The 27128-nt window shown below is 36.9% G+C and overlaps 3 protein-coding genes across 23 annotated transcripts in view; all 3 read right to left on the bottom strand.

The window, feature by feature from the left end:
* LOC127511434 (deleted in malignant brain tumors 1 protein-like) overlaps positions 1 to 1268 on the bottom strand; it is a 30001-nt gene extending 28733 nt beyond the window's left edge. Inside the window, exons 1-2 of the mRNA XM_051892242.1 lie at positions 1148 to 1268; positions 25 to 339 (exon numbers count right to left, since the gene is read on the bottom strand). Coding sequence (XP_051748202.1) covers positions 25 to 339; positions 1148 to 1214 — 382 coding nt within the window. The 5' untranslated portion in view covers positions 1215 to 1268. The remainder of the gene's footprint in view (positions 1 to 24; positions 340 to 1147) is intronic.
* Positions 1155 to 27128, bottom strand: part of LOC127510393 (scavenger receptor cysteine-rich type 1 protein M130-like) — a 149868-nt gene continuing 123894 nt past the window's right edge. Inside the window, exons 1-14 of one of the 2 annotated variants that reach the window (XM_051889883.1) lie at positions 12932 to 12997; positions 12475 to 12789; positions 12182 to 12385; positions 12013 to 12105; positions 11645 to 11704; positions 11117 to 11191; positions 10951 to 11001; positions 10239 to 10301; positions 9802 to 9876; positions 9644 to 9694; positions 9359 to 9421; positions 9129 to 9191; positions 2857 to 2937; positions 1155 to 1289 (exon numbers count right to left, since the gene is read on the bottom strand). In XM_051889883.1, coding sequence (XP_051745843.1) covers positions 1282 to 1289; positions 2857 to 2937; positions 9129 to 9191; positions 9359 to 9421; positions 9644 to 9694; positions 9802 to 9876; positions 10239 to 10301; positions 10951 to 11001; positions 11117 to 11191; positions 11645 to 11704; positions 12013 to 12105; positions 12182 to 12191 — 693 coding nt within the window. In that variant the 5' untranslated portion in view covers positions 12192 to 12385; positions 12475 to 12789; positions 12932 to 12997 and the 3' untranslated portion in view covers positions 1155 to 1281. Of the gene's footprint in view, positions 1290 to 2856; positions 2938 to 9128; positions 9192 to 9358; positions 9422 to 9643; positions 9695 to 9801; positions 9877 to 10238; positions 10302 to 10950; positions 11002 to 11116; positions 11192 to 11644; positions 11705 to 12012; positions 12106 to 12181; positions 12386 to 12474; positions 12790 to 12931; positions 12998 to 17708; positions 17913 to 18021; positions 18145 to 27128 lie in introns of those variants that run through there. The other variant, XM_051889884.1, reaches the window with a different exon arrangement.
* The window catches only part of LOC127510388 (deleted in malignant brain tumors 1 protein-like), a 103806-nt gene continuing 96770 nt past the window's right edge, over positions 20093 to 27128 (bottom strand). For 19 of the 20 annotated variants that reach the window (XM_051889869.1, XM_051889868.1, XM_051889862.1 and 16 more), the window contains 8 exons: positions 26751 to 27053; positions 24963 to 25280; positions 23992 to 24294; positions 23516 to 23830; positions 22214 to 22516; positions 21633 to 21947; positions 21115 to 21429; positions 20093 to 20803 (listed from right to left, as the gene is read on the bottom strand). In XM_051889869.1, coding sequence (XP_051745829.1) covers positions 20475 to 20803; positions 21115 to 21429; positions 21633 to 21947; positions 22214 to 22516; positions 23516 to 23830; positions 23992 to 24294; positions 24963 to 25280; positions 26751 to 27053 — 2501 coding nt within the window. In that variant the 3' untranslated portion in view covers positions 20093 to 20474. Of the gene's footprint in view, positions 20804 to 21114; positions 21430 to 21632; positions 21948 to 22213; positions 22517 to 23515; positions 24295 to 24962; positions 25281 to 26750; positions 27054 to 27128 lie in introns of those variants that run through there. The other variant, XM_051889874.1, reaches the window with a different exon arrangement.

Raw genomic sequence — 27128 nt, 5'->3', positions numbered from 1 at the left:
AAACTCAGATTTGGAGAAACTTACCTGAGCAGATGACTCCAGCATCTTTACTATGATCACAGCTATGTTTACCCCATCCTGATGACCCACAGTTCTTCAGTGTAGACTCTGATCCAGTACACATGACAAAAGTCATCCAGATCGGTCCTGATCCTGGTCCAAAATGAGCATCACTCAGAGCATCTACAGGTTCTCCACAGTCCAGCTCTCTACACACCACTGCAGCATCAACCAAATCCCAGAAATCATCACACACTGTTCCCCACTGACCTCTATGATGAACCTCCACTCTACCAGCACAGCGACTGGTACCATTAACCAACCTCACATTTGCATGTTCTGTATATTGAACAGAGAGAATGAGAGTTGAAGAAACATTGAGAAAAAGAGAGAAAGAAAGAGTGATAAAACAATTCACACTTTCTACAACAGGTTAATAACGAATAAGAGGGAGAGAGAGAGAAATGGGAACATTCTGTGTCAACTCAGCTAAAAAAGTGATTTTGCCAATTTATTTATTTATTTTCTGGTGAAAGAACTACATAAATGAAGAAAGCCACAATATTAAATGCCATAAATATTTACTGAATAATCCACTATTTTGTATAGGGGGGTCAAAATAAGAGGGGGTGGGGGATGATATCATTAGAAAGATGGCACCATTATTATTTTATATTTACACAGAGATAAATAGTGGATTACTCAGTAAATATTCATCTATGGTATTTAATATTTTGACTTTCATCACCATTTATGTTTGTCATACTTCAGATAAAAAATGTGAACAAGATCAAACATTTTAATCAAGGATGTTACAGAAATTTGTTTGATTTGACACAGAATGACCCAGAAGGGAAAGAGATTCGAAAAAAAGAATGGTAAGAGAGAGAAAAAAAAGTCAGAAAACAACATCAAACTCAAATAAACATTTTATTAAATGTAAGGATGTTGCAGAAATTAGTTTAATTTGATACGGAATGACCCAAAAGGGATAGAGCTATTAGAAAAAAACAAAAAAACAAAAAAACAACAGTAAAACCAAGGGAAAAGAGTGAGAAAACAACATCACAAAACTCAAACATTTTAATAAATGCACAAAATATAGATATGTGGCAGTTAGCCAAAAAATATATATATTTATATCTACCAGCAGTGATGAGTTTGATCAGTAACATCAGCATCAAACATCTCCCCATCATCTCCTTCAGCTCCATTTCATCGGTTCAGAACGCACAAGTTTCTCCTCTGCTCCCTCAAACACACTGAAGAAACTGGGCGCTGTCAGCCCCCTAAAGAGAGAGAGCAAGCCCCAAAACTTCCCAATCAAGTTCATCATTACCTTATTAGACAGAACAGAGGAAACCACCAAAGAGCTTCAGTGACAAATCAGAGGAGGCATTTATGATTTTCACCATATTTATCGAACCCACGTCAGCAGAGAAAAGAACTCCTCCTCCATATCGAGACACTTCTGTGAGGACGCAAACACATACACACACACACACACACACACACACACACACACACACACACACACACACCTGCCAGAGGCAAAAAATAGTCACACATCACACCGGAGACATTAAAGATTTCAGAGAGAGGAAGCACCCAGGATATTTACAGTATCAAACACCTGCTGATAGAGACACTGATAACTGCTCAAATTACAGGAATAGAAATCTTTATAAATAACATCACATCATTGCGTGACAACTATAAGCTATTTTGTAATATTTTGTTTTTTTTTACTTTTATAAATTCTTCATTAATTAATAATGTTTATTGTTAGAAAAAAGCTAAATCACAAGTTTAAGTTGTAAATAACAACTGGCATATATATAATTCACTATAGCAAGTATATTAGCAGTCATGGGCATCTGTGTTAAAGGTGGCAATGTGTTACTCATCCACGAGATGGCAGCAAAACACTTATTCTAAAGACAGGCGGCTGAAGCCCATTTCTTACTGTAATGCGTTAGTCTTCCTGCTAGAGGGCAGCAAAACACTTAATCCAGAAACGAGATGATACAGTAAGGCCCGGTTTCACAGACAGGGCTTAGACAGGGATTTTGGCTTAGATTAAGCCAGGATTAGGCCAAAGTTCAATTAGGACATTTAAGTAGCTTTTATAAACGTGCCTTAGGAACAAGAAAAAATACTGGTGTGCATCTTGAGACAAAACAATGGCACTGAAATATTTTAAGATATATCAGTGCAAGTTGCTTTCAGATAAAACAGCTTAAACATGCATTTTAGTCTGGGACTATCTTAAGCCTTGTCTGTGAAACCAGGGCCAAGACTCTTATCCCCAGTTTCACTGACAAGGTTTAAGCCTAGTCCCAGACCAAAATGCATGTTTGAGCTGTTTTACCTGATAAAAGCTACTTAAATGCCCTAATTGAACTAAGGCCTAATCCTGGCTTAATCTAAACCCTGTCTGTGAAACCAGGCCTTGAGGTTTTACAACAGGTGAGACTGTGTTAAATACTTACTGGAACAGAAATTGTTTGGTTCTTTCTTATAATAAAAATCCAGAATGACTGATTCTGGTTGAACAGCCATTATTATTGTAGTAAAAACAGTTAATTTCTCTCATAAGACTCTGCTGCCTTGTTAGAATAATGAATTAGGTTGCTGTTAAATTTTTTTTAAACTATAATCAATGTGTCCATGAATTTATTTGCCAGATAGCTGTGGACTAAGCAGAATAATGTTCATTCAGGTGGTCATTATTGCAAAATAAACCCCCAGAGGGTGATCAATGATGATGAAACAAGTGGAGTCCACCTGCAGTCCGGCTGACGCAAAAGTGTGCAGATGTAGCCATGTGAATGTTTGACAGACAAACACACACACCTGAGCATATGTCCAGCTCTGCAGCTTTCTGAGCCATTACTGCTGCCTCTCCCAGATGAGACTCTTCCAACAGAAACTGACCTGAGAGAGAGAGACAGAGAGAAAGAGAGAGAGACTTTGACTTTTAACAATCCTTTAATTTACAATTCCTTCCTAAAGATCACACAATTACATAAAAAAAATACAAAAACATACCATCATTACATCTCAAATCATAATGAATACATATCAATTCCAACCAATAAATAAATAAATAAATAAATAAATACATACATAAAAACTCAGATATGAATTTGTAGAGAGCCATCACTGTCGATTCCACATAAACATTCATTTACTCCCCAAATACAATTAAAAGTCTCCATATCTTTGACCAGTTGATAATAAGCATATTCTACCTTTAACCTTGATTTTATTAGACCCTTTAAAATTAACACTGCATCATTTGATCCCATATCATTTTGTTTACTTTTGCGTGATAGCCAAATTGCCATTTTGGCCTGCCCAAACAAGAAATTAAGCATCACATGGATCTGCTTCCTGTTTTTTTTTCATACTTCGGCCCATAAATAAAAAGTATAGGTGAGAACACTTCTCCTAAAATTCTACACCATTCTTCTAAAGAGTTCATATGTAAAACTTTGACACAGGTGACATACAGTGCTTTTTTCCCGGTTTCACTGAAAAATTCTAGTTCAGGAGTCCTGAAGGTAAGCAAAGTCCCTTCCCTTTCTTGAAAATCATCAAAGGCAGGTACAATTTTTAACTCCGGGAAAATGATTTCCGTATCTTCATTAGTTGTTTCCAGAACATGTTTAGAATCCATGGATAAATACCCAAGAAACTCACTCAACAGTCTCTGTGCCAAGCGAACCGACCTCACACCAAGCCCAGCAGCCAGCACCACAGCAGACATCCATCCACCCATTGTCATTAAATGTCCAATCTTTGTAATTCCAGCATTCCTTAAAGCAGTCCTCATTGATGCTGACTTCAAAATTTCTACATCCACAATAGGATTGTGCAATAGGGGTTCTTCTCTCATCCACAAACCTTTCACATCCTTCCTTGATGTTCTTAGAATTTTCCAGGCTTTCAACATGGACCGATAGAAAGGTGTCAATGCAGACAACTCCTTGAGTGTCCATAAGAAAAAGATGTCGGTCCTTTTCCAAAAGCATCTTCTCCCAGCACCTGTACAGGAGCCCCACAGTCCAGCTCTCTACACACAACCTCTGCATCCTGCTGGTCAAAGGCAGCAGCACATACTGAATTCCAGGTCTTCCCATGAATCACCTCTAATCTTCCAGAACACAGTGAGGCCCATCAGTAAGTCTGTTTATATTAAATAAAACCATACAAAATAGATTTATTTAGAGTGGCAGATTTAAGAGTATATTGAATACTAAAAACATTTAAATTCACGGACAATTACGGACTGAGTTTTCCCTTAATCTTTTCACAATAGTATGCCAGATGCTGAAAGACCTAAATTCTTTGCAATCTTGCATTGAGAAATGAGATTTTTGAATTGTTTGACGATCCTCTCATGAAATTTGACACAAAGTGGTGAGCCATGACCCATCTGTGCTTTTAAAAAAAAGTTTTTGGTGGATGTTCCTTTTATACCCAAACACGATACCCTCACCTATTACCAATTCACCTGCTCATTGTGGACTGTTTCAAAGCAGTTTATCTTGGATATTCTGTAATCTTTTCACTTTTATTTTGCCTTTGTCCCAACTTTTTTGGAGTGTGCTGCATCCATCAAAATCAAAATGGAATTTGGTCAGTGGAAACATTGAAAATCTTTTCTTTGTACTTTTGTCAGTTAAATAAAGGTTTGAGATAATTAACATATAATGGATTCTTGGTTTGATTGCATTTTACAAAATGCCCCAGCCATTTTCACACTGTTCCCCACTGACCTCTATGAAGAATCTTAATCTAAACCTAAACTGTTGATCTTGATTTTTTCTTGTATTTCCACAAAATCATTATTTCCAGAGTCTGATTGTTACTGCAATTGTCTGAGCAGGATTAGAACATTACCAAGCCTCATGTGTGAGATAAGCAGTAGGTACATCGGTGTTTGCAAAATTATTCGTATTCAAATGCATTTAATTTATTCTTTTGAACAATGCGTTATATTCCTTTATTTTATTTATTATTCCTTTTTATGAATCTCATTAATCTTTTCTTAATGAATTCTAGTTATTGATAGCTATACTCTATGTTTGATTATTCTCAAATGTAAGATCTTTTGTGTCTTTTATGTGCTGTAAGAATCAGACCTGCTAGGGTAAATTTTGTCTTGAGTGCATCATTAAATGGTTTCAACAGAAGTACAAAGAGCTTCAGTAGGTACTTTCCCTAGTCCTTTCCTGTTACATAGACACAGCACATAAAATGTTTAGCTTCGTAAGACTCTGGGCTTATTCTTCTGCTTCTTCTTTCTTTTCTCTCAGGCTTTCTTTTTTTCTCCTTTCATTCTGCAAATATCTTCTTTGGAGTACTTCTCTCTCTATACTCTGATCTTCACAATATTCATTTGTTAGATACAATACTTTAGATATTAATATTTAGATTTATTTTTTATCTTATCTTGAAACTAATTTGCTATTACATGTTGCTATTACACGAGGAAAATAGCACCTTCTAATAGAAATAGGACCCAAAAATAGGCTGTGAAAAAATGTCTTTGTTGTTTATTATCCTAGTCTTTCCTTCAAAATATTAGCAAAAATCGAACATTTAAAGTAAAATTATATAAATAGATAATGTGAAATTAAATACATTAAACTTTTAGTAGTAGTAGGCACAAAACATGCCTGCCACAATCATTAGCACCTCTAGAAATTCTTATTATGAGTAAAACTCTAGCTAAAATATACTATATTATACAGTATACTATATTATATACATTATACAGTAATGATATGACAAGAATACAGTAATGATATGTGGAAAAGTTTGTTGAGCTGCACAAATCAGGAAGTGGTCATTAAAAAATGGCTGAGAATTCACATTTCTATTATGTCAGCAAAAAAAAACATCTCCCCATCATCTCCTTCAGCTCTATTTCATCGGTTCAGAACGCACAAGTTTCTCCTCTGCTCCCTCAAACACACTGAAAAAACTGGGCGCTGTCAGCCCCCTAAAGAGAGAGAGCAAGCCCCAACTTTCCAGGCAAAAAGTCTGTATTGTATAAAACGCTATATAGCTAAATAAAGATGACTTGATGAGTCTTTGGATGTCAGAATCGAATGAAGAAATCACCGTCGTTGAAGACGCCATTTGAAGCTAAACGCAGACAGACTGGACTGATTAAACCTGAGATGATTAATCTAAATGGATCTATAAAATATTCACATATGCAGGTGTCAATGGCATACTGTCTTAGCCCTACAGTTACAGCATAAAATAATATTTAAACCTATAACATTTTACATACAGTAGATAACATTTAAACGTAACTTTTTTCTCTCCCTCTCGCAACTGCAAGTTTATATCTCCCAGCTCGGACTTTATAACTCGCAATTGCGACCGTATATCAAAATTTTGAAAGGGGGAAAAGTCATAATTGCTGGTTATAAGCTTGCAATTCTGAGGGAAAAAAGGCAGAATATAGAGTTTATATTTCACAATTCTAATTTTATTCTCAGAATTGTGAGATATAAACTTGTAATTGCGATACAAAAAAAAAGTCAGAAATGTGAGATACACATAAAACTCTTAATTACCTTTTTTCATTCTTTTCTTCCGCGGCTTCCACTGTCACTGTTATCACTTTCAAAGAGAACGGTCATTTTCCTTCCTTGCCTTGCAAACACCTCCACCTTATCAGAACGGACGAAAGCTTCTCGTTGTGAAAAAGGAGTATTAACTCAGTAGCTAATGTTGTTGTAAGAGTATAACTCTGAAGCTAAAGGAAGTTCTGCAAAAAGTGAATTTCCGAAACAACAATAACCAAGGGTGTGTTAAATTAACACGGATCATACTTTACCACAGGGTTATCAATTAATCCCATTCATAAGCTGCCTTTTCACACTGTACATTCCTATACCCTGGGTTACCGTCCATATTTGCGTTGACAGTGTCATTGAAACAGATTTTAATCAATTGTTTAGGAATGTACAGTGTGAAACATCAGCTTATGAATACCTAGCAAGCATGATCAATGTGAAACATTAGTCATAATTCAGTTCATTGATTCAGGGTTTAGACTGACTCTGGGATAACTATTTAAAGTGTGAAAATGACTATGGAGTTCTGACAAGATGACATGATTTCTGAGGTAAGACACTTTTACCTCACAACAAATTATATCAGTTATATTAATTAATAAATAACTCAGAACAGTGAATAGGACAGAAATATAAAAAGACAACATCATATTTGATATATATTTCTCTCTCTTTCACTATACTGCTTTTCACATTACTGTTAAACATGTGTACAAAAAGATTTACTTTTATATGAAGTAGCCTATTTTTTTTGACCATGATAACGAGTGTTGCTACAATGTCCATACCTCTTCTATTATACAGTGCTATTCATTTTTAGCCCCAAAATAGCTGTAAAACACCGATTAATCCAAAGAAGAACAGCTGTTGTTCACTTTCTTCCCAGCATATGCCTGAAATCACACAACTGAAAGTTTTGAAACGTAAATATGTGGTTCACATTCAGTATTCACACTGTGACTCATTTCTTTTGGGTAAGACATGCAATCCTTTTTTACTAGTGTATGTAATACAATTGTGTCCATGTTAATTTATTAATAGCCTACTTGCACAACACAGCCACTCAAAACTTACACAAGCATCCTGTTTCGGGTTGGATACAATGTATTGATTCTTAATCATAAATGATAACACACACACACACACACACACACACACACACACACACAAACTATACTTGTTAAAGAAGCATTAAATAAGACCAATTTATTTGTTTAACTGTTTTAATTAGATACAGATACAAAATAAGAGGGATCGTAAAAATTACATGTTTTTTTTATGTAGTACTGTCCTAAATAAGCTATTTCAAATAACAGATGTTTACATATAGCCCACAAAATAATATTGGAATCTATTAAAATGTCCTCATTCAAAAGTTTAAATACCCTTGAATCTTAATACTGTGTTGCTACCTGGGTGATTTGTTTTTTGATGGTTGTTCATGAGTCCCTTGTTTGTCCTGAGCAATTAAACTATCCACTGCTCTTCAGAAATATCCTTCAGATCCTGCAAATTCTTTACTTTTCCAGCATATTTGAACCCTTTCCAGCAGTGGCTATATAATTTTGAGATCCATCTTTTCACACTGAGGACAACTGAGGGACTCATTCACAACCATTACAAAAGCTGCAAACATTCACTGATTCTCCAGAAGGAAACACAATGCATTAAGAGCTGGGGCATGTAAACTTCTGAACAGGATGATAATGTGTAAGTTTTTCTTATTTTGCTTAAAGATTATTTGTTTGTTTATTTATTTATTTATTTTTTTTTCATTTAGTACTGCATGTGTCCAGAAACTATGTTTCCCAGAAGACAGAAGTACAATTTCAATAGTGATGGCATAAAAATATACAGAGCTACTGCAAAAACAGAAGTTCGGAATTCTAAAGATGGTTGCATGCTATTTTCTGCCACATAAGGTATATATGTAAACATCTGTTATGTGAAATAGCTTATTCAGGACAGTACCACATACAAAAATAACATGCAATTTTTTCTGCAAGGGGTATGTAAACTTTTGAGCACAACTGAAATAGGGAAATAGCTCCAACTTCAAGTAAGGAATAAAGCACAAAATCAACAATGTTAAGAGGGAAAAATACATTAGCATGATTCTATGCATTTATCATGCATATGCATATTTTTTTATTGTTCTTTGTGATTGTTAAAATGTGTTTGTTAAAAAAAAAAAAGAAAAGTTATACCTCTAAATTTCAGAGAAATCCATTTTACAAAATGCAGGCTCATCAATAAAAAACAATTTAAAACCTAAAGCAGCTATATAAGATCAATTCAACCCAACTCTAGAAGCTGTAAAACTTCATGAACCGAGGCAGTGGGTGTGGCCATAGAGTCATACAGTCACATGCTCATTTTTTGACTCCTCCCCCACATCATCATAGTCTGTTATTAAAAACAAAAGCAAATATATAATGTTTAATGTTGTATTTAATATCTAAAACTGAGCCTATTAAAATCAGCAAATTATCATTTATAAAGATTAAAAAAGAGACAAAAACTTACCCAACAGGTTTCTCTCATCTTCACTGCTGTTCTTCACATCATCATACTCCTCCTGATCTCCCTCTGATACACATGTGAAATAAAACCTCACATTGTGATTTTAATACAGCTTGTGTCATTTATGTCATTCATGACTGTCTGAGACTATTAGATTTACTCCTGATGAAGTCATGATAAGTCATTAATGGTATACTCTGAATGCAAGTTCAATATATTGTTCTTTAACTCACCCGTTATAGCTTCAGTGTCCTGTCCATTAATGATGACATCATCATAATTCTCTGGTGTGTCCACTACACACACACACACACACACACACACACACACACACACACACACACACACACACACACACACACACAAACATAGACAGAACAAATGTTGCATTTCATCGGTACTGAGCATCAATTTACAGGGAGTGTGTTAGAATACATACACAAAAAATAAATAATAAAAAAAAAATTCTTAAAAAAAAAAAAAAAACAATAAAAAAGTAAAAACATCTTCTTTAATACCAGAGTTCTGTTCACTGGTGATGACATCATCATAGCTCCCAGGTGTGTCTTCTACAAATTTAACATGAATCAGATGCCATCACACTTAAAACTAACTTATATATTTTCTTAATTTCATAAATAGATTATAGAATAACAACTATAGTTCAGAACAGCACCTGTTTCACATTCTGGTTTCAGTCCATCAGTGATGACATCATCATAGTAACCCAGTGTGATGTCATTCGCCCTGTCTACAAAAATTTAAAACAGATTATTTTTAGGAATGAAATGCTCTTGCTGGACATGAGGCCATTATGATTTTGATCATTCAATGAATGATGTGAACAGTTTACAAGACAAGAGTAGGCCTATAATGTAAGATCTGTGAAAGGGTTTTGAAGGCAAATACACACAGAAACATAGATATATGAACCCCGACCAAATATTACAAATATATGAGCTCCCAAAACACACACACATACATATGTGTGTGTTATGCTTGTTTGTATGTATGTGTGTGCACGTGTATGTATGTATGTGTGTGCACGTGTATGTATGTATACTTATTGTACACAATATACTTATTAAGGCAATCATAAGACAAAAAGCTTACCTAACAGGTTTCTCAAATCTTCAGTGATATTCCACACATCATCATACTCCTCCTGATCTCCCTCTTTACAGGGGGGGAAAAAAGCTCCTTTAATACAGCTTGTGTCATTGATCTCATTGCCCTCATGGCTATCTGAGACTATTAAGATTTACATCTGATAAAGCCATGATGATTCAATAATGGTAGACACGCAATATATTATTGCGTGTCTACCATTATTGAATGATAATATGATAATATTAATATATTTGTATGCACGAGGAGTCTGACAACAGCTGGTATGATCTGATCACTCTATCATCAAGTTAATCTGGGATTACATGAAGAAACAGAAAAAAAAAAAAATGAGACAGACTAAATCCAGAAGAACTGCGGGAACATCTCCAAGACACTTGAAGAAACCTACCTGCAATGTGCAAGTGTACCTATAGGACAAAAGCTTTTTTAAATGCAAAGGGTGGTCACAACAAATATTGATTAAGTCAATTGATAAATAAAATTTATTTGTGACATTATTTTTTAAAGCATCCTCACTTTACAGCATTTTTATACAAGTGCCTAAAACTTTTCACAGTACTGTAGCTTTGCAGGTAGGTTTCTTCAAGTGTCTTGGAGATGTTGCCGCAGTTCTTCTGGATTTAGTCTGTATGGATTATTACAATTAATGGCAAAAGGAATGTTTGTAAATATATAAATTCAGTAAATTCAGTACCATTGGTCTGTCCAGTGGTAATGACGTCATCATAGCCCTCTGGTGTGTCATCTACAAATTTAACATGAAATCAATGCCATCAAGCTCAAAACAAACTTGAAAGTATATATTAATATGTAGAGATTGCAGAATTACAGAGACAGAGCTACTGTACAACTATAGACACCTGTCTCGTGATCTGATTTTGGTCCATCAATGATGATTTCCTCATAGTATCCTGATGTTAATGCATTCCGCCTTTCTTCAACATCAGAACAAAATATTAATAAAAAAAAAAAAAAAAAAATGAAAGAAATTTGCAGGGGGGGGGGGGGGGGGGGGCTAGACCAGAGACATTTATGATTTTGTGGGAGCTATGAATAAAATAAAAATACATTTATTAGATATTCTTGATGCTGCTCTGCTGCACTTCATTACATGCAGCTCTGTTTGTTATTTAGATGACAAAAAGTTTAAAAAGTTTTTAGGTTGCTCTGTCTTAATAGTCTTAACAGCGCTTGTCAATGTCAAAATGAGTGAGATGGCCAATCAAATCAATCAATCAATGCTATTCTTAACAACAGACTCTATTATATTAGCATTGTATACTGTGGTGTACACATTTACAGGCCATCCATTTCCTGGAATTTGTGAATTTCACTGTTTACTTTTTTTTTTTTTTTTTTTTACCAAGTTTGTAAATCACCTCTCTAACCTGAGAGAAGCAAATCATCTTCACACCTAGAATGCAGTTCTTCAGAGATGAGACTCTCTCCTGTTAAAGAAGAGCAGAACGGTTCATCGATACATCTGTTCACAGGAAGTGGAAAGGGAAATTTACCCAGCTGTCATTGTGCATTAGCCCAGTACATAAAGACGTTTGACTGAAATACCAGGGAAAGGAGGTGAGGCTTTTTAATTAATGTAAGTACTTGCAGGTGTGGTTTGTACATGATTGTTAATGGTTACAATGTGCACAAGAGGCAACAGTTACAATGGAAGAGGGGAAGTGAACACTTTGTATGGACCCTTTGATCAGAACGCAACAGGTAAAGTTTTTAACAATCTCTGATTATGCCTCACCTGTATGAGTGAAATGATTGCGTCTGTGATAAATTTCCTCATAAGCTGCTTCACTTGGAGCCCTGTGTATTCCTGTGTACCAGTCAGAGAGAGCTGTGAGTGTAGAGAGACACATGATTGATCACACACTGAATAAGACACAATATGACAGCCTCTGGATCTCTCCTACCTCTCCTCATCACTCTGTTCTGCTGAATCAGTATAAGCAGTGGCACTAAGAGCAGTAAGAGCACAACTCCCAGTACAATCACAAGCACAGAGAGAGACGCTGCTGGAGGAGTTTGTGGACGAGTGACTGATAGTGAGCTCACTGTCTGAGAAACTGGAGGAGAAGATGATGTTGTTGTGGCAGGAGTAGTGGACACTGACAAATCTGGCAAAACAGACAAAAACACATTAAAAATCACGGAAATACACAAATTTTATTCACTCTAAAATTATCTAAAATTGATTTGCTGTGACCTGCACAGGTGAGTCCAGCGTGCTCTTTGTGGGAGCAGTCAGTGTGGTTCTTCAGGGAGAGAGGACAGTCCCACAGGTGAATCTCATTCCCTCTGCACTCGACTCTGTTCAGCCACACAACACCTTCACCAGCACCAAAGGCTGAATTCCCATCAGCCCTCAGTACTGCTCCACAACCCAGCTGCCTGCAGACCACCTGAGCATCTCTGATGTCCCACAGATCATCACAGACTGAGCCCCACACAGCGTTATGATACACCTCCAGCCTCCCAGAGCACCGGCCCTCCCCTCCACTCAGTCTGAGAGGAACATGCTCTAAAATCAACAGACAAGTAGACATTATTATTGGCCAACAGAGTTCTGTCAGAACAGCGCCACCTACAGAAAAAAAAATTACATGCATACATGACAAATGGCTGTTGTGATTTTTATGTTCTTCTACATCAAATGAACTTACCTGAACACTGTCTCTGATGTGGAGATGTGGAGCATGACAAATAGCTTCTAGGGGACTCATGACTCTCCTGTTCTGTAATCACAAGTTAATTCAATATTATAATTAGTGCTGTCAATCGATTAAAAAAATTTTTTTGTAATTAATCATTATTAATCGCATCTAACTTTAAAGTTTTTAATATATTTTTATATTGTAATAATTTCACATTTCATCTCAAAATAGTGTAGAAACATCATAAAGACAGTATATTTTACACATTTGATCTAACAGGTAGGAAATATACAGAAATTAAATAAAGTTATCAAACACTTCACAGTTTTCACTGCATAAATTATAAATTAAATATATGCCGTCCAAATATCCACACTTTTGGTCTTTGCACTTGAACACTTGTCTAATTACATGACGTATTTCCTGTATTTGGCTCAAGTGTTCAAGTAGGTGTGAAGACTGCAAGTGTGTGTAGAACTTTTGATTACCCGATGGGACACACTTATAGTCTTGCAAAAAAGTTTACAGAGCTTTTTTATTTTTTTATTTTCAGTAATTGCATTTTAAAATAAACTTCTAAATGTCTGTTCAGTAGTCACTATGTAACTAACAGAAGACAATTTTAAAATTGTGGTGCTTCTAATTAAGTGATAAAAAGCAGTTGCAAATGTTGTACAAAATAGACATACCCTACCCATATTTCCACCAATAAAATGTGCAACAATTTATGTTTTACTACTAAATTATATGTAATATATAATTAATTTAACTTACAATGGAATGTTTCCCTCGGCATGTGAGTTCCCGAACACTATGCATGATGGGATATGCTTAGCCTTGAATATCGCTCTGAATCGGTATTCGAAATAGTATGGGTTTAGTGTGCTTTAAGGGCACTGCACTTTGGCATTTTTCAGACATAGGACAGTCTTGCGCACTTATTTCCTGTCGCGTGCACAAGCTCTCAAATGGCCAAGATTGCAAGTGTGGGTATTTGGACAGGGCACTAGATTAATCCTTATTAAAACTATACAAGTTATTCAGTCAAGAGCAGTGAGTGATTTTCTCTTTTTCTTGTGTTCTTTGATTAACATTAATGACAGACAGCAGCAGGTTTATTAAGCATTTTGGCATAATTTTGTTTTTGTTTGTTTAAGTGCGAAAGAGAACTCGGCCGGCACGCTGTCTGAAGCAATTTCTGTGCGTGAGTCGTGTGTGTCACACAGACAGGAAATTCACAGACAGCGTGGCAGTACCGCACTGAGTTCTCTTTTGTCACTTTTGAATGGTTTAAAAGCATTTGCATGAATAAGAGCGCAATCATATAATGTAACGCTAGCTAAAGGATGATGGTAAAAAATGGATGCTGTGTTAAATATTTTTAACATGTTAAATCTGACAGCCCTAATTATATTATATATATTTTTTATTTATATGCTCAGAAATGTTAGCGGATTACTGTTGTATTTTTAGAGATGGAAAATACATCAGTCTTACCCAAGCAGGTGATTTTGGCCACTTCATCTTCACCACAGTCATTCTGTCCCCAGGGTAAAGATGGACACTGCCACACATTTGAATCATGTGGTCGACATTTCACTTCATCCAGCCAGTTAGGAGCTGATTCCAGTCTTGGTATAGAATTGAAAAAAGCACCAGATCTTCCACAGTTCAGCTCTTGACAGATCAGACTCACTGTGTCTCTGTCCATCTGGTTCCAGCACACATTACCCCAGGATCCATTGTAGAAAACCTCCACATTCCCTTCACAGCCCTCAGTTAACCTGATCTCTTTAAACTCTAGAAGAGCAGATGAATGCTATATCAGCTCTCATCCAACCCCATTCATTTCAACCACTGGATGTTACATACATACAAATGACTAAAATAACCGAAAAGATTAGGTTAAAAACATTTTAAATAGATTTTAAATGTTACTGCAAAACAATTTTTTCACAACTGAGTACTAATTTACCCTAAATTTTTCATCAACTCTCTTAGCAATTCTGAAGAAAAAAAAAGACTCTTGTCTGCTCTGGTGAGAAAAATAAGGGTAAAGAGAGGGGAGGGGCTTCTGATGACCGCCAATCACACTCAGAGTTAAACTTCAATAGAACAGCTACAAAGACAAATCAGCCAAAGCATTTTCAGTTTTCTCCATATATATCAAGAGAACGCCACTGTTGATGAACGGGACGTCTCCTCTAACTTACAGAGACACTTTACTGAGGAGACACGCACATGATAAAGTGCTGACAAAGTCACCCAGCTGTCATGAGAGTGAGTGTGGGAAACACTTCAGTGTACATACAGCACTAAAGTCTGACACCTGCAGAGAAGAGATACAAGCACTGATAAATAACTGCTGACGAAAAACACTGGTAAGACAGAGACATATCAAAGTACTATTCCAGAAAAACAACATATTTCATAGAAATTTATTCAATTTCGCATTTTGTTTGCACAAAACAAAACAGTTTGCTAAAACAAAATGTGTTGTAACATTCCCCAATTTCACAATAATGATAATAATAATAACAACAATGACATAATATCCATGCATATAGTCAGTGGGACTGCAATTAATAAATTATAATGTTATTATAATGTAATAACATTAAAATCAATGTTAAACAACAATCAAAACAATAATCAATTTGGACACAAATATAAAACAAGTACATAAAACAAACATGCATGCTGTGTACTGTATGTCAAAAACCCCTCTGCAGCACATAAAGTGAACAACAAGCTCTTCTGCTCAGTTCAAAGAGTCTTTACATTCTTTTGAGGAAAAGATCCTTGACCACAGCTGCTGTTTGTAAACTTGTTTCCCAAAGTACATTACAACATTCTTTAGCAAAATATATATGTCCACCATCAGTGGGTCTACATTCAAAAGAAATATGATAGTTTTATAAGTTGACGTTGCTGTGAAATTTTAAAGAGCAGTGGAAGGTTTAAAGCATATAAAATTATAACAATTATATACAAATTGATAGAAATGTTTCAATGAAATGGGATAAAAAAAAAAATAATAAAAAAAAATAAAAAACAAACAAAAAAAAAAAACCCTGGAAAGAGAAAATAAAAACTTTTTGAAAAAGCCATGAAAGCAAAGCATTTTTTTTTTTTTTTGGTCAAAATCTGATTAAATGTAATTGATTTATTAGATGTAGCAGATACAAAATGTTACATTAAAGATTGGTGGACAGCAGATGAAACTTATATAGCATCTGAAACACTTATACTCTGCAAACACTTAATAGCATTAAAAGGATTTAAGGCAGTGGGCGTGGTTTGAGTTATACAGTCCCTCCCTGTTTTCCTGGCTCCTCCCCCACATCATCATAGTCTGTTATTAGAAAACAAGAGAAAATTAATTTATCAATATATTTTTTAAAAAGTATCAAATGAACATCAATATTGTCAGTCAAATTAAGTGAGCTATCAAGATCACAGAAAGTAAAATTATAAAGCAATTACAAAAACTAAATGTAAATTCAGTGTAAGGAAAAAAGGCGTCAGTAACATACCAATCATGTCACTCATATACTCCCTGACACTCTTCACATCATCATAATCCTTCTGAACACCATCTAATATAAATGTTTCAGTTATTAATTACATGAGTTTATGTGACACTATAATTTAAAGGCAAACCAACAAACTTCAACAAGGGAGGGAACATGTAATTTGAGAGAATAATTTGAAACCCACACCTGCTTTATCATTGGACAATTGTCGTACAATGATGACATCATTATAGTTTTCTGGTAATTCAAAATAGACAAAATAATGAAAAAATTAAATGCATCTATTAAATGTTCAAAATTTGGGATTTTGAAACAGTGCATATGTATAATTAAAATGCATATACATTTATATTGTTAAACCTGTAGAAATGATTATAAGAAATAAACCTGTATCACGAGGTCTCAGTCCAACAGTGATTACATCATCATAATTCTCAGGTGTGATTTGCTGCTCTTCTAAATGAGTTAATAGTAAAGAGGAAATAAACAGAAACTGATGTTACTATTCAGAGGCCCAAGAGTTAATTTAATTTAGTGAAACCAGTTAAAGTCACTGACCTTTTGGCCCTTCAGTGATGATGACGTCATTACAGTAGTCAGGAGCGGCTCCTACTGCAGAATTTGCTTTAAAAAAGCATAGATTCAATAAACCCTTATCTGAATTATTATGTGCTGAATGGTTTATATAATTTAAACTCAGTTAAGAAAGCCGGCTAAGTGAATGTTTTTAACAAATTTAACATCCATTCATTTTTGTATGTAGCACATAAGATTGTTATATTTGAGTCCTCAAACCTGAAAGAAGCTCATCAGCATCTTCATACCCAGAATGCTGTTCTTCAGAAAGGACACTTCCTGTAATGGAGGAGTAGATCTATCAGAAACATGTCGAATCACATTGACACACACACTGAATCACAACACTAATCCTGTATCATTTCAGATAACACATAAAAGTCCCAAAAATGGATCTATGTGATTTACTCTACTCACCACTATGAATAAAGTGATTACCTTTTTTATATCCACAAATCAGACATTATGACACTTACTCACCCCTCTGAGTGAAGAGACTGTGTCTGTTAGTGGGTCTGTGATGAAGCTCCTCATAAATGGCTTCAGTCGTGGTTCTGTGACTCCTCATAGAGAGAGCTGTGAGTGTAGAGAGACAAACCTGCTGTCAGTTCACAACACATGACTGATCACACACTGAATAAGACACAATATGACAGTCTCTGGATCTCTCCTACCTCTCCTCATCACTCTGTTCTGCTGAATCAGTATAAGCAGTGGCACTAAGAGCAGTAAGAGCACAACTCCCAGTACAATCACAAGCACAGAGAGAGACGCTGCTGGAGGAGTTTGTGGAGGAGAGACTGATGTTGAGCTCACTGTCTGAGAAACTGGAGGAGAAGATGATGTTGTTGTGGCAGGAGTAGTGGACACTGACAAATCTGGCAAAACAGACACAAACACATCCATTTTATTGATATACATACACAATTATTATTACCACTAAAATTATGTGAAAATGAATAATATTCGTCAGTGTTTTGCTGTGACCTGCACAGGTGAGTCCAGCGTGCTCTTTGTTGGAGCAGTCAGTGTGGTTCTTCAGGGAGAGAGGACAGTCCCACAGGTGAATCTCATTCCCTCTGCACTCGACTCTGTTCAGCCACACAACACCTTCACCAGCACCAAAGGCTGAATTCCCATCAGCCCTCAGTGCTGCTCCACAACCCAGCTGCCTGCAGACCACCTGAGCATCGCTGATGTCCCACAGATCATCACAGACTGAGCCCCACAGAGAGTTATGATACACCTCCAGCCTCCCAGAGCACCGGCCCTCCCCTCCACTCAGTCTGAGAGGAAAACGCTCTATATAACACATACAAGACTAACATTAATTCCCAGAAGAGTACTATCAGAACAGCAGCACCTGCAGGGGGGAGTATGTGTGTTGCATGAGATTAATTGTGGTCATATGACTGTTATGATGTCCTTTGCCACCAAATTAACTTACCTGAATACTGTCTCTGGTAGGGAGATGTAGACCATGTCAGATAGCTTCGAGGGGACTCATGACTTTTCTGTTCTGGAATCACAAGTTAGGGCATTATAAACATTATTAATATTTGTTAATGTTTATTAATAAGACTGCTAATGTTAATGAAAATTACTGTAAAGTGTTACCAAAAAAAGTATATGCTTCCATAATGCTGACAATTTACAAAGTCACAATGACGGTCTTTTGGCAGTGCCTCAACTGTCGAAGTTCAGTTTGAATAGATGACAAGAAACGGAGTTAAACTACACTGATAATGTTCATATGCTACATACTGCTGTGGATCGCAGTGAAGTTCAGTGGAATTTGTGTCCACAAAATGATAAGAAGCACTCATATACCTCCTTTGGGGAGTATTTTAACAATGGATACAGTGCCGGACATGAACATTCTTTTCATGTTTGTGGGGTAGTGCTCAAAACGGAATTCCTTAATTTTATTGGCTTGACCCTGAGCTCATTTTTATTCTTAGTACTATTCAAAAAGTTTCTGTTTAATTAATACAGCTGCTGTTTTTACCCAGTATTAACATGAGTTCCTATGGAAACTGCAATAGGACAACAGTTCAACAGAAGTTCGAATCTGTCATGGCAGCGCTCATTGGTTGCTCAGGAAAAATAATGTGTATAATATATTATATTATACCTTACCTGAGCAGATGATTTTGGCCACTTCATCTTCATTACAGTCATTCTGTCCCCAGAGTGAAGATGGACACTGCCACAGATTAGAATCATGTGGTCGACATTTCACTTTATCCAGCCAGTTACGAGCTGATTTCACTCTTGGTATAGAATTGGAAAAAGCACCAGATCTTCCACAGTTCAGCTCTTGACAGATCAGACTCACTGTGTCTCTGTCCATCTGGTTCCAGCACACATTACCCCAGGATCCATTGTAGAAAACCTCCACATTCCCTTCACAGCCCTCAGTTAACCTGATCTCTTTAAACTCTAGATGAAAACATGAGTGCAACCTTAGCTTTCATCCAACCCCATTCATTTCAACTACTGAATTTTACCTAATATATATATGGGTGACAGAAATATCTCAAATAATATTTTAGATTTTAAATGTTACAAAATAACGTTTTTTTGTTTTTTAGTTGTGCATACCTGAGCACACGACTCCAACATCCTCCTTGTGTTGGCAGTCATGTTTTCCCCAGCCTGGAGAAGAGCAGCTCCACAGGGACGTCTCATTCCCCTCACACTCCACCTCATCCAGCCATATGGGTCCAGAACCAGGACCAAACCAGGCTGGTACCTGCTGGTTACTGAGGGCCACTCCACACTGCAGCTGTCTGCACACCACATGGGCATCTTTAATATCCCAGGAGTCATCACACACTGTCCCCCATGAGCCGCTGTGAAAAACCTCCAGCCTCCCTGCACAGTCTCCCCCAGAACCCACCAGCCTGATGGACCCGCGACCTGATATTCAGAGAAAGAAAAAAACACTATTACCAGATCAATAACAACTGATGAATCTGCCCAGATGTTGCTCTTCTCACCAAGGCAGGTGATTGACAGCTGTTGTGTGGAGCTGCAGTTGAGAGTTTGTGGAAAGCTGCAGTTCCCCAGATGAGCTTCACTCCCAGAGCACTGGAAGCCCGTCACACACTCATGACTGTGTTCAGGACTGGATGAAGAGGAGCCGGAGAAGTTCAGCACAGAGCCACAGCCCAGCTGTCTGCAGACCACAGAGGATTCAGTGAGACTCCAGGAGTCCAGCAGAACTCTCCTCCAGACCTGATGGATGGAAACTTCCACCTCCCCCTCACACTGTCTCTCTCCAGACAACCGCACCAGACCGTCATGAACAGCCAGAGAGGAGCCTGGAGGGAAGATCTTTTTTTTATTTATTATTTTATTACTAAAATAAGAATTGTGCTACAGCATTATAAAAAAGTGCTTATATATTATATAGAAAGTTTTTCAGTAGCATAATGTCAAACCAGTTTACCAGAGCAGATGACTCCAACATCTCGTCTATGTGAACGTTCAGCTCGACTCCATGAAGAGATGGAACATTCTGAGAGTTTTGTTTCATTCCCGTCACAATCAAACACATCAGCCCAGATTTCACCACTTCCTTCTCCAAACCAGTCTGATCCCACAACAGACACAGCAATCCCACAATTCAGCTGCCTACAGAGGACACTGGCAGCTCTCATATCCCAGCATGCATCACACACTGTGCCCCACTTACTGAGGAACTGAAGCTCCACTCTTCCAGAACAAGAGTCTGAACCGTTCATCAGTTTGCCCTCTGTGTAAACTGAATAAAGAACAGAGAATAGAACAAGAGTCTGAACTGTTTACCAGTCTGAGATCAGTGTAGCCTGTGCAAAGAACTTTTATCATTACAAGGCCCATTACAAAAAAACATCTATCATACAACACACCTTGACTGAGAAACATCTTCTCTTCATGTGTGCAATCAAATATTGCTTAACCATTCAGTAACAATGCAAAAACAACTTATGGGAACAAAGCTGTATAATAGATAATTTAAGATTGATTACAGTATATCTAAGACATGATAGAATACAAAAACAAATAAAGAGGCACTTAATATCAATACTTTACCAGAACAGATCAGGCCCACAGTATTGTCACTGGTGCAGTTGTGTTTCTGTGATGGTGATATTGAACAGAATGAAATTTGAGATTCATTTCCTCTGCACTGAATCTCTTGTGTCCACATCTGAGCGTCTCCTTTTCCAAAAGCATCTTCTCCCAGCACCTGTACAGGAGCCCCACAGTCCAGCTCTCTACACACAACCTCTGCATCCTGCTGGTCAAAGGCAGCAGCACACACTGAAACCCACGTCTGATCATCAAGTATCTCTAACCTCCCAGAGCAGAGGTGAGAACCACTAACAAGTCTGGAAGGTTTATGACCTGTTTAGATTACATGAACCACAGTGCACAGTAGTCAAAAACACATGCTTGGTAATTAAATGCCAGTAATAACAATGCAGATGTGTTAATATACAAACTAAGTTTTACACATAAAACACAATCACTCTTTGTGTCAACACAAATTCCTGGGCAACAGGTGGAAACAACAAGTCTGGAATGCTTTGAAGTAAAGCGTTATTTACCTGAACAGATGACCCCGGCATCCAAACTGTGAGTACAGACATGTATGCTCCATCCTGATGACCCACAGTTCTTCACTGTAGACTCTGATCCAGCACATAAAATAGTATTCACCCAAATTGGTCCTGATCCTGGTCCAAAATGAGCATCACTCAGAGCATCTACAGGTTCTCCACAGTCCAGCTCTCTACACACCACTGCAGCATCAGCCGAATCCCAAAAATCATGACACACTGTTCCCCACTGACCTCTATGATGAATCTCCACTGTACCAGCACAGCGACTGTTACCACCCACCAACCTCACATTTTTTTCACCTATATGTAACAAATGAAATACAAAAAGAGACTATGAGTAAAACAAGGATATTTAAAATGCTGCTATACTTTTTAAATGTACTCTAGGAATTTATTTTGTAATGTACATAAGATATAGTATATAAAATTTTTCTAGATGTCAAATGTGTGTGTATGAGTGTCTTAACATTTATATTTAATGAACTTTAAAGTACAATAATAAAAAGCACAACTTAAGTGTATTTCTTTTTCACCTGGGATAACTCACATATTATTTTAACTCTTACCAGCACAGAGCAGCCCCTGGTAATTATCATGTGAACAGTTGTGTTTGTGTGATGGTGCTGTTGGACAGAGGTGAATCCGAGACTCATTTCCTCTGCACTGAATCTCTTGTGTCCACATCTGAGCGTCTCCTTTGCCAAAAGCATCTTCTCCCAGCACCTGTACAGGAGCCCCACAGTCCAGCTCTCTACACACAACCTCTGCATCCTGCTGGTCAAAGGCAGCAGCACACACTGAATTCCAGGTGTTCCCATGAAAAACCTCCACTCTTCCAGAACAGCGAGAATCTCCAACAAGCCTGACACCTTATAGTAAAAGATTAAAAATATTATATATATATATATATATATATTTCATTGTGGATTCTTTGGTAAATCAGTCGCATTTTGGCGTAGGCTTTGCAAACAGACTTCTAATGTAAGATATGGACCTGACAGTAATGCCACAACATGCTGATTCTAATGCCTAATCTGTGATCAGTGATTTCTGATATGCAATGATTCATGTACAGTCAGACGTTCCTTGTCTCAAAATCATTTATTGCTGTTTATGCGTCAGTTAATCATGCCAGTGGCTAAACGTTCAACTTCACATTGTTTCTCTTAGTAGCATGAAAATAGTCTGTTATTTAAATTGTGATTAAATTATATAGACTACAGAAAGCAATCAAAGAATGCTCCTTTAATAATCGTTGAAGCTGTCAATCACACAGCGGGAGTTTGTCAGTGACTGAGTTCTGGACTCTCGCCAAAACTCCCGTTATAATCAATGACACTGTCTACACTGCACAATGAATCTCTTATTTACATTGTGTTTGCACCGTTGGTTATGATGAAAGGATTCGTAAGAGTGCAGAAATTGAGCTGCAATGACGAGATCAATTAAATCATGCGCTCAACATAAATGTCTGTCATTGGCTACAATGCTGCAACCTTTCATGTGACAGGAGTAGATCTAAATATAGAGCTATAATCAACACTTTTCACGATATTAAAAAGTATTAAAAACTCCACATGCAGAGTTCCACATGTAATGCTTATTTCATTTGCAAGATGTTAGCCAATCATAGCAGTGGGTGTTTACATTCGAGTCTCACAGCAGACACACCCCTTCCAAAAGAGCGTTTAAATCAGCGGGCTAAAATCAGGGTAGAAAATGTCCTTTTATTTCTAAATTATGACAATTTTTATGTAAAAACCATACTAACATTATCAGTGGACCTCAGGAAACATCGTAAAATAATAAAAATGCAGTTCATGACCCCTGTAATAATATAAAAAATTGTGGGATTTGGAGCAGCTAACCTGAACAAAAGACTCCCGCATCTTTAGAGTGATCGCAGTCATAAAAACCCCATTGTATTGATGCACAGTACTTCAGCGTTGATTCTGATCCAGTACATAACATAAGACGTGTCCAGATTGGTCCTGATCCTTGTCCAAAATAAGCGTCACCCACAGCATCTACAGGTTCTCCACAGTCCAACTCTCTACACACCACTGCAGCTTCAGTCATATCCCAGTCCTCATGACACACTGTTCCCCAGTGACCTCTATGATGAATCTCCACTCTACCAGCACAAGGACTGTTACCACCAACCAACCTCACTCTCATATTATCTATATAATAAATAGCAAGAGCCAAGAAAAAGATACAGACAAAGGGAAAGCATCACACAAACAGGAGAGAAAAAAAAAAAAAAACTATTGTGAAGTTAATATTTATTCTCCATTTATGGGAATTAAATTAGATTTTACTTCATTAAAAAAAATGCTCAAACCTGCACACATAAGTCCAACATCATTGTAATGAGAACGGTTGTGTTTGTGTGATGGTGATTTTGGGCAGAGGTGAATCTGAGACTCATTTCCTCTGCACTGAATCTCGTGTGTCCACATCTGAGCGTCTCCTTTTCCAAAAGCATCTTCTCCCAGCACCTGTACAGGAGCCCCACAGTCCAGCTCTCTACACACAACCTCTGCGTCCTGCTGGTCAAAGGCAGCAGCACTCACTGACATCCACGTCTGATTATGAAGTATCTCTAACCTCCCAGAGCAGCGAGAACCTCCAACCAGTCGGACTTCTGAATGAACATTAGAAAATCCTTTGAATTTGCGAATGAAACTTATATCAGATATTTTATTTTCCTTAATCTTTTAAATCAAAAGACACATAAAACATTGAGATTATTTTTGTAAATTTTCCCTTTTCAAAAAAAAAAAAAAAAAAAAAAAAAACAATAAAATAAAATAAAATACAATAAAATAAGCCACAAAAATACCAAAATAATACAATTAAAATAAAGACATTTGGGTTGTGCTTTATTTTACAGTCCTGTTTCATATGTACATGCTATGTACTTACTGTAGTAATTACAATAATAGGGTAATAACTAGGTACTAGCCCTGAACCTACCTAAACCTAATCTTAACCTATGTAGTTACCTTATACTGTATTACTCAGTACTTTCTTGGGAAAGTATACTGTAAGTAAAGTGAAAGTGCATGCACTGTAAAATAAAGTACAACCGGCATTATAATTTATTGTTATAATATGACGTTGTTCTTCAAATGTTATAAGAATCATCTATCAGCAGCAATAATAATAATAATAATAATAATAATAATAATAATAATAATAAGTTGAGTATTTGCATTTCCTGTTTGTTCTCAGGTCTAATTAAAGTCCAAAGGGTAAAATATGACTGCTTTTGACCTTTTGTTTTTCTATAATGCAAAACATTTAGCTTACCTGAACAAATGACTTGAGCGCTCTTATCAAGACACTCATCATCATGAATGCTTGACTGCATGGATCCACATGTCTTAAGTGTAGACTCTAATCCATTACACATTGGATTTTTTATTAAGATTGGTCCTGATCCCAGACCAAAATGAGCATCACCCAGAGCATCTACAGGTTCTCCACAGTCCAGCTCTCTACACACCACTGCAGCATCAGCCAAATCCCAGCCAACACCACACACTGTTCCCCACTGACCTCTAAGAAGAACCTCCACTCTACCAGAACAGCGACTGGTACCATTAACCAGTTTCACATTCCTTTTGTCTGTAAAAGAGAGCGAGAGAGAAAGAGATAGAGAGATTGGTATCTTGACCCATTTACTATACACTTAACATATTGCACCACCATAACACCAAGCCATTTCAAAAGGTCTCTCACTGATTAATAAAAATCAATCATAGTTTTTGTCGAGCAACATAAACAGCCTTATTATTATTATCATTATTATTATTAGCCATTATGAAATTAAACAATTGATTGTTTTGTAAATCTGAAACCAAAAATAAATGAATGCAATGAGAAAACCTCATTTAAAGATTTAAATCAAATTATTAATGTAGAGCTGAATTTGAGGAATCATGCTCTGCAACTTTCAGTTTTTAGAATGTTAGGCTCTGATATATCCGCAAGCAAAAAATAAATAAATAAATACATAAAATTCTGCTACTACTGTCACATTTTTTTTTTTTTTTTTCAATTTTTATGAACACCAGTTCAATCTCTGCCTTTTCAGAGGTTTGATGACCCACACCCACCCTTTGAGTTGCATTAATTTATCAGTTTTCTTTTATAATGCAGAATCGAAAGTTCAGTCATGCTTTCAGACAGGGGGCCCTATTTTAATCTAAGCACATGGCGCAGGTGCACTTATTGCATGTTGGAATCCTCTTTTATTAGTTTAACAAAGAAAAATGGTCCAAAAGGGTTGTACCTAGTTTCTTAATGAGTCATGGGTGTGTTTTGGGCGTAACATGCAATAAACCAATCAGAGTGTCATCTCCCATTCCCTTTAAAAACCAGGTGTGCTTGCACCATGGTGGAATTTGCAAGCAGAAAGACTGGATGCTTCTCCAGAGAGGAATCCTTTTATTTTTAATATTTAAAAAAATGTTTGTGTGCTGCTGCACATCCCTGTGTGTGTAACAAGCAGAGTGTACACGTATTGTACACCCGCCTATAGGCGCATATTACTAATGCGCCCTTTAAATAACAACAACAAAAAATACTGCACCATTGACTTTAGACCGGGTTTTTGTTGGTCAATGGCACAGTCATTTTCATTTGCCTCAAAATAACAACACTAACAATGCGCCTGAACATACTTCGTTTTCAGACTAGCACGCCCATGGGTGAGCAGATGGGCGTGAGTGTGTTTGCTATTTAAACAACATGAAAATGATAACTCCATCAGGCTGAAACTAGCAAAAAACGCTTGCGTCGCACCTCGTGTCGCTTTGCACTGGGTGTATGATAGGGCTGGGTCTTTGCTAATTAGTCAATGATTTGTCTGCTTCCAGACAAACGCTGGTCACAAGGATACTCTTATTAAAGAATCAGCTTATTTATCTTAAAAAACAAACAAACAAACAAACAAAAAAATTAGAAAAGACACTATACGAGCACTCGCACCAGCAAAATGCTGTTGTCACACATACTCACACTCACAACAATCGAAAGAGAAAGGCAACAGAATTAAAACAGCATTTTAATAAATAATGCATTTTGAACTCCTACCAGTACAAAGCAAAGCAATGTTGTGTTCACAAGAACAGTTGTTTTGGTGTGATGGTGATGTTGAACAGAGGTGAATCTGAGACTCATTTCCTCTGCACTGAATCTCTTGTGTCCACATCTGAGCGTCTCCTTTGCCAAAAGCATCTTCTCCCAGCACCTGTACAGGAGCCCCACAGTCCAGCTCTCTACACACAACCTCTGCATCCTGCTGGTCAAAGGCAGCAGCACACACTGAAACCCACGTCTGATCATCAAGTATCTCTAACCTCCCAGAGCAGCGAGAACCTCCAACCAGCCTGACTTCTAAATAAGACACAGTCAACAAAAACATGGCATATATATATTCATTTATGAATCCTCAGGATCATGACTTGTCAA

The sequence above is a fragment of the Ctenopharyngodon idella genome, chromosome 4 (assembly GCF_019924925.1).
Source record: "Ctenopharyngodon idella isolate HZGC_01 chromosome 4, HZGC01, whole genome shotgun sequence".
Classification (NCBI taxonomy): domain Eukaryota; kingdom Metazoa; phylum Chordata; class Actinopteri; order Cypriniformes; family Xenocyprididae; genus Ctenopharyngodon; species Ctenopharyngodon idella.
The sequence above is the reverse complement of the archived record's forward strand: the minus strand, read 5'-3'. Positions and strand labels throughout refer to the sequence as shown.